This window comes from Pteropus vampyrus, unplaced genomic scaffold (genome assembly GCF_000151845.1).
Source record: "Pteropus vampyrus isolate Shadow unplaced genomic scaffold, Pvam_2.0 Scaffold18, whole genome shotgun sequence".
Lineage (NCBI taxonomy): Eukaryota > Metazoa > Chordata > Mammalia > Chiroptera > Pteropodidae > Pteropus > Pteropus vampyrus.
In genome coordinates this window covers 9078654-9086993 of record NW_011888799.1, presented here as the reverse complement: position 1 = coordinate 9086993, position 8340 = coordinate 9078654, and the positions used below count along the sequence as shown (strand labels likewise).

Genomic DNA, 8340 nt, shown 5'->3' with positions numbered 1-8340 from the left:
ATTCCTGTTTGTTGATTCAGTAAGGTATATAAACTTCTTATTTTTTATTCTATTTTATCTGCCTTTTATTTTAAAAATGTATTTGGTTTTCTAAAGTCAAAAATAATATAGATTTTTAGAAGTGAAATCTGTTAAGAAAAGAGGCGTTAAAAATGAGAGCTAGCACCATTGCACAGGCATTTAAAGTTTATCTAAATTCTTTATGTTTGCTATAAAAATAAATATTACCCAATTTTAGTGGATCTCTCAAACTCTAATTAAGCACACAAAATTCCAAATCCCTCTTGTGTAACTAAAAAATCGGTGTAATACTACTAAGATTTTTGCTCCCCTCCCCGCCCGCCCCAACATGATCTCTGACTCTTTAAGAAGATGAATTGAGTATGGAGTGATTATTAATTAAGTGCCATAGTTCAGCATTTCCATCTATATATAATAGTAGAAATGGCCTGAGTGGAGATACAGAAGAGAGCTCTCTGAGCATCTTATTTCTGTAAAAATATACTAAAAGATCTCTAGGGTAATTCTTTTGAGATATGAAAAACTCCACAGAGAGCAGGATTGTAGTGGCCTTGGTTTGCCACATTTATTCTTGCACTATCAGTTTACTGTCACAGAGGGGAAAACAATAAGCAGAATTTGGCTTTGTGGGAACACTTCCCTTTCAGGTAATTGCTCTTCCTCTTTTGACCACAGAGGGGAGTACTGGGATTATTTTAAGGTACCTAAATTACTTCACAAAAGAGACAAAGAGACTTAAATTATACAAAGTGTTTGTTGTCTGAGTGAGTAGTCATTTCAGGACTAGTTTTACTAGATGAAATTTCTTTCACAATACATATTTACTGAAAAAAATGAGAGGGAAATCCGAGCTTCTTTTAATGATTTTATATGGGTTTCTTTTACTGTATAACCTAAAAGTAGAAGTGAAAACATTTACCTGAGTTAGTGGAAAGCTAAATTTTGAGATGTGTAGCGGTATAATTTTATTTTATAATACTACACTGAGGAAAGATCTGAAATACTTTTGTTTGGTGTGGAGAGAGAATTTGCAAGCATACAACATTCACACCCTATGAACCTGAAAGCACCCTGTGTTCCATAGGCTGTGAAATAACACTATTTTTTATATTGAGTACTTTCAAATTTTAGTTTATGAGATTTTAGGTATAGTTTTGGGGGCTTAATTACCATGTTTCATTTGCAGAATACATGATTTTCTAATTCATTTGTATTTAAAGATAATTAAATCTTATAAAATGTTGGATTTAGATTAATATTCTTAAATATAATTTGTTGTTTCTAAATATTTAATGTATGCCTATACAATATTTTATATTGTATATTAGTAAAAATTATCCCACTTTTCCCATTTTTTAGTAAAGATAGTTTAACGTATGTAAACAATTAGTGAAATTGTAGTGACAGAATAAAATTATAAACTGGGCCTCTTAGAGGTAAATAACATTGCTTTTGTTCGTAAAATCTAGTTGTTTTCAAAAATGTTCTTTACTAACATACTATTAAATTAAATTTAAACGTTTCCCTTGTTTCTTTTAACAGTTTATGGCTAATGCTAAGTTTGCTATTGTTCACTTTCAAAGAAGGTTGTATTTTTTGATATATGTTTTTCTTCTTAAGATTGCGTTTTGGACACTTGGATTTGTCCTCTCTCATCCCAACATCCACAGGACCATTATGGAAGGCATATCATCTGTGTTTGGCACAGCAGGTACTAAAATTGAATTAAATTACATAATCGAAGAGACATCTAATAATAAGAGTCACACATCACAGGCAAAGTGAAGTGCCCATAATTTTGTAGAAATTTAACGTGGTCTAAAATTGAACATAATTTGTTATGTGTTTCAGAATATAAATTGATCAGGTAGAATCCTAGAATTTAATTACTGTCAAGGATTTTAGAGGTCATCTAGCCTAACTCCCTTATTTTCCAAATGATGAAATAAATGCTAGAGAGATGGTGATTTGCCTAACTTCCCCACATAATGTGCAGGGCTTTTTCTTCTAATCTCTTGGCTCCTCACCTCAATTTAGCTACAAGTCCACAGTTTTGCAATTCAAGGTTTTCCAGATTTTATAAAAATAATATGGTGCATAATGCATATATTACATAATAGTACTCACTAAGTATGGAAATCAGGTAACATTTTATCACAAAAGGAATTATTTTAAAAGTTACAGTTAAAGATTTCAGAAGTTAGAACTGCAGTTAGGGATTGCTGCCTTTCACTTCTTCAGTTCAAATTCAAGCTCTTCAGTTGTCATCTGTTTTAAAAAACATAAATAAGCTTGAATGAAGACTGATAAATTACTTGTTTATTCATCATAATTTGACCTGTTTTTAGAGTAGATTTTTAAAAAAAAACCTTAATATATCAAATTGTATGTTCTGATATAAAAAGAATAACAAATGACTTGGTTTTCTTGCAAGAAAACAATATAATAGGACAAAAGGTACGATGCCAATTAATAGTTATCGCTCCTCTCCATCATTGCCGAAAATATTTTATTTGGAATTTTTAATTTACTTTTGACTGCTTCTTACCGTATTAAACCAAAAGGCAAATTGGCTTGACCAACATGAATATCTGAGCCACCCTGTCTCTGAGCCTTGAGTATAAATCAGCAGATGCTGGATCTCATCTCATAGAAATGTGGTGAGCATTAGAATCATTGAGTACCAACAGTGCTAACAAATTAGATTTGGAGATACAGTGGTGAATATAAGAGAAGACTGCTTGCCTTTATGGAGCTTACATCTACAAAGCTAATGGAAATGTGCATGCCTGCATGTCTACAAATTACTTTATAGGTCAATCAAAGAATGACTTCTTGATTGTCACAAATTCTCCTTTACTATTTCCTTACCAGAGCCTTCTCCTGACTTAAGGCTCTCCAAATTCCTGGTCTTTAGGAAACAAAAAGGTGCAGATGGTCATGGTAGAGGTAATGTGGGAAACCTATCTGACCCCAAGGCCACAATACAAGTATCGCATTAATCTAAATTTCTACAATGCTTGAATCTTGAACTCTTGAACACATTTCTAATGGAGCAAGATAAAACCTTTCCCCTTTCTCCATATTCTGCTTTATTTTTAGAACCTATTGTCCTCCTCTGGCAGAGAATGTTCCTTCAAATAGTAGTATGAGTACAATAGCTCTACTATATCAGTGCTTTCAGTTTATGACTCTTGTAGAATTGAAAACAATTTATAAAAATAAATGTAAAATAATTTTTGCCATACGTATATAAAAACAGTTCAGATCAATTTATGCTTAAGATGTCTTAGCAGTTCAGTAATTTAGATGTTGTAAGAGGAAGATATTCGTGTGCCCATACAAAGGATCCTGTCGAAGAAAGAACGTTAAAGTGTGTTGAAGAAGAATCTGACTCAATATGGCAATTTTCTTATTTTTATGTTCTTTTCTATCACAAGATCACCATTTCCATTTTGGAGAAGTCCTTAGTGAATTTCTAACAATACATCTCTCGGGCCTCAAAACTTGCCCTTAGAATCCATCACAAGCATTTGCCCAGCTTTCTTATAAAACAAGTGTAAGGGTAGAAACTACTATTTACCTGGTCTTTTGTGTCTGGATTCTTTCACTTAACATAATGTTTTATTTTATATTGTGATGTTTTTCATTAATTGATTTTCAGATATTGAACTATCCTTGTATTGCTGGGATAAATTCTACTTAGTCATGGTGTATAATCCACATTAAGCATAATTTTTATATATTGCTGGATTCAGTTTGCTAGTATTTTGTTGAGAAAAATTTCGCATCTACATTAATAAGGGATATTAGTCTATAGTTTTCTTGTGATGTCTTGGTCTGGTTTTGGTATCAAGATAATTCTGGCTTTATAGAATGATTTTAAAAGTGTTCCTTCTTCTATTTTTTGGAAGAGTTTGTGAAGGATTGATGTTAATTCTTGTTTAACTGTATGGTTGAATTCACCAGTGAAGTAATCTGGTTTAGAGATTTTCTCTGTGAGAGGTTTTGTTTTGTTTTGGTGTTTTTAACCCAATCCTTCCACTTATTACAGGCCTGTTCAGATTATCTTTTTCTTCTTGAGTCAGTTGTGTGCCTTTTTAGGAATTTGCCCATTTCATCTAGTTTATTTAACTGCCTACGATTAGTCATAGTATTCACCATAATCTTTTATTATGTCTGTAAAGTCACAAGGAAAACATCTCCCATCTTGATTTTGGTGATTTGTGTCCTTTCCATTTTTTTTTTTTCTTGGTCAGTGTAGCTAAAAGGTTGCCAATATTGTTTACAAATAACTAACTTTTGGTTTTATTGATTTTGTTTGACTTATTTTTTCTATCAATATTCTGGTCTCTCATTTATTTCTGTTCTAATCATTACTTATAATTTCTATCTATCTCTTTATTGATAATCTCTATTTCTCTGGGCATGATTTCTTTAGTTCTTTGATTATACATAAAATATCTAGTCTGTTTTTAGTAAGCTCAACATCTGGGTTTCTTCAGGGACCATTTCTATTTCTTGCTTTCTTTCTCTGTGTATGATCTATATTTTCTTGTTTCATGTCTTACTTCATATTTCTTGTTGCGTGTCTTGTAATTTTTTGTTGAAAATTGGATATTTTAAATATTATAATGTGGAAGCTCTGGAAATCAAATTTTCCTCTCTCCTCAGGGTTTATTGTTATCGCAGCTTATTTTTATTATTTATTTGTTTAGTGACTTTTCAAAGCTATCTCTGTAAAGTTAGTATTTTTTTTATCATTTGTAGCCACTAATGTCTCTGCTTGATTAGTTTAGTGGTCAGCTAATACTTGGACAGAGATTTCTTTACATGAGGAGCCAACAAATCTATTCTTTGCCCATGGGTCCTGTGTGCATGTTGAGGCATGCCTTCACCCCTCGGCCAGACAGTTGACAACTCTGCCTTAGCTTTCACTACCTGCTTGTACAGAACCTCAAAGACAGCCATTAGTGAGACCTTGGGGCCTTCTCAGGTTTTTCCTGAGCATGAGTAAAGTTCTGAGCTTTTGTTCAACCCTACACAAGTGCATGGCCTTCATTATTTTCAGCAATGCACTGGACCTCTTCAAAGCACTTAGGACATCTCATTTCCTAGCTCTTTATTTTAATATTTTTTTGTTTACCTATTGTTTATCTCAAATATTACCTACTGCCTCAGGTAGCTGCAAAGTTAAACAATTATCTTTAAAAATTTTTAACCAAAATCCCTGAGGAAAAGACTTTTTCACTGGGAAGCTCCAGGTTAGGTCAGATAGACAGTCTTGCAGTGGGATTTTTCATGGAGCTGCCAAACAAGCTAGCTAATGTTAATTTTCTAAGAATGAGGTAGTTCCAACCCTGTTCTACCTGCTCCAGTGGCTGGTTTTCTCTATGATCGCAGGCTGTTGGTTTTCAAAGTTACTATGGAGCTATAGCTATCCAATTTTTTTTTTTTTTTTTTAGATAAACACTCCCGAATTGCTTACAAGCCTTTGGTTAATTTTCAGAGTTCTGAAAAAATTGATTTAACCATTTTTACCAGATTTCTCATTAGTTTTAAAGAGGCAGATTTTGGATTCCTTACTTTCTCTGCCATTTTTGCTGATGTCATCCTGAACCTAAGTTTTTAAATTTCTTTTAGGAAACCTTCCAGATTCATGTGGGTTAACCTTGCATTCATCTATTCATACATCGTTTGAGTGCCCACTATGTCAAGGCATTGTGTGAAGTACCAGGGCTGTGAAGATGAGTCAGGAGTGGTGTGTGATGCTCTCAAGGAAGCTCATGAAGTGCTTTCTCATAACAATGAAAGCAGACTTGAAAGTATCCAGAAGATGTTAGGAGAGAAAAAGGAATATTTACATTGTTTCTTTGGAAATGTGTACCTGCTGGTGAATTCTGTAAGTTTTTTGTGCCCGGAACCTTTTCCTTGTTTTTGTTCATCTTTTAGTCAGCTCGAATGTTATTTCTTCAGATAGGTCTTTTAGGCTTACCCTGTCTAAAGTCACTTTCCCTAACCCTGCCTTTAGTAATTCTCTGGCTTGTCTCACTCTTAATTTCCTTCAAAAGAATGATTATTTGTTTATTAGTATATTTATTTATCCTCTGCTTCATTTATGAGAATTTAATCTCTCCAGCAACAGGAACAACATCTGTCTTGGGCTCTATAGTATCTCCAGCTGCCTAGAACCAAAAAATTACTCAACAAATATTTTCTGAATGAATGTAATGAACAAATATAAGAATATATTTTTAAGAGATGAGCGTCTTGGTGTAGCCTTCATTTGCAGCTCTGTCACCCATTCCATTAGACAGTTTATAGGAAATGAGTGTTTTATGTAAAGAAGTTTTTGACAATTTTCTGCACTTAATTTTTCTGTTACCAGACCCTAGTCTCAGCCAATATTTGATCAGTAATTTGAGACATTGAGTAGTTGCAAACCCAAGAATCCACATGAATGATAATGAATGCTAGCATTTCCCTAGGGTTTTGAACTCTGTAAAGCATTTTCTTGCCTAAGATTTTATTTTAGATTTTGATCTTGGCTGAAATGTATATTCTCAAATCACTGAGAATTTGATAAAGAAAATCTGGTTTGTTACAGACTTTTGGGGTACAATTTCTGGAAATTAGTCATTTTGTTTTAACTTTTAATTTTAAATTATGATGCATTATTTCAATAGCCTATTATAACCTCAGAAAACACAGTACGAGAGCTGAGATCTGATTTTCTGGGTTCAAATCCAGTCTGGGACACTTACTAATGGTATATTCTTATTCAAGTTACCAAATTCTTTAAGCCAATTTTCTCTTTGATATAATGGCAAAATAAGAAAGCCTGTCTCATTGATTTATTAGGAGGATATAGCAAATATAAAGTAGATAGCACGGTGCCTGTTTTATAAATCTTAGCTAGGACCAAAACTTATATAATTACATCAGTTGTATGAAATTTTGTAATCTTCTCATATCATGAAATTAGTAACTCTTATGACTTCAAGTATTTTGCTTCCAAATATTAGTCGTCGTCATTTTTTGAAATAATATAGTTTTCTAGAATGTTTATGGCAGTAAGTGAATTACTTTTATTTAAATTGGCTGTCTTGCAATGGCACTCAAGCACAGCAGAAATATAGCATGCGGCGATTTATAGCTAATATTATCCTAGGAGATAAAAATAATAGCAATGAGAATAGCTAACACTCAGATAGCACTTACTAAGTACCAGGCTGTATTCTAAGTGCTTTTCTTATTGACTTGAATCATCCCTTCTAAATTGATGTTATTTACCTTTTTTTAAACACAAGGAAAGTGAAGTACCAATTAGATAATTTTCTTGAGACCACACAGCTAGTAAATGGTAGAATTATGATTTGAACTAAAGTTTGTCTGGTTGTAGAGTTGATAATACAAATTAGCAAACCTCCTTGGTTTCAAAATTTTACTCAAAATGCCTAAAGATGCTTAGATTCAATTTCCGGCTTAATTCCATTCCAAGTTGCTTCCATACAAAGCTTCCTAACCACAGCTCTAGTTACATAACATCTGTACTCAGAAAATATTCCGGGAGTAATATTCATATTCCTGAGCCAGATACCATGGCCTCGATGTTCTGACCTGCCTTTGTGTGCAGAGTGACAATCTAACTAAGGCCGACCTTTGACTACCCTCTGATTAGGAGTTAGACAAGCAAATATCTAGAGGAAGAACTGATTGGAGTCAAATACGCAGGTGCGGCCTAACTGTTCTCACAGAATTCTCTGGGATCATCACCATTGGTACCATTTCTGTGGCATTTTTTTCCAGAGAAGAATAAGAGCACATTTCTAAATAACTTGATATAACATATTTAGAGAGAATATGTAAAGAGAAAGTGTCATGGCTTACATCCTCACTGAGACTTTTCCTTTCTTCTAATGACAAGCATATGCCCTGGTCCTTCCTAGTTTCTGTCATCACACAAGAAACTGCTGAGTTCATGGCTTTCAACTGCTGAGTTCATGGCTGAGTTCATGACTTCCCTTCTGCCCCCTATAGGTGTTTCAAATGTAAAAAGTACATTCACTGCACATTGATCACAGCAGAAAATCTGTATAGATGTTTCTTCTCTCCCTCATGCAGCCCCTCCTGTTACCATTGGAGGTTGTGCCCCTTCCCCTGCCGTGGCTCCTTCACTTTCTCAACTGCTGGACTTTGGCCCTTATACTTTTTTTCCACATTACTCATTCTATAATTTATGAGCAAGGCTTCTTAGAGGCAGCAGCAGAACCTAACTATAGCTGATTTAATTAGAAACTGAATGTATTAAAAGTTTGG

At 33.7% G+C, this 8340-nt stretch overlaps 1 protein-coding gene across 4 annotated transcripts in view; it reads left to right on the top strand.

Moving 5' to 3' along the window:
• The window catches only part of LOC105288516 (24-hydroxycholesterol 7-alpha-hydroxylase), a 67870-nt gene that overhangs the window by 19887 nt on the left and 39643 nt on the right, over window positions 1-8340 (top strand). For all 4 annotated transcript variants that reach the window (XM_011354783.2, XM_023527670.1, XM_023527671.1 and 1 more), the window contains exon 7: window positions 1642-1732. In XM_011354783.2, coding sequence (XP_011353085.1) covers window positions 1642-1732 — 91 coding nt within the window. The remainder of the gene's footprint in view (window positions 1-1641; window positions 1733-8340) is intronic.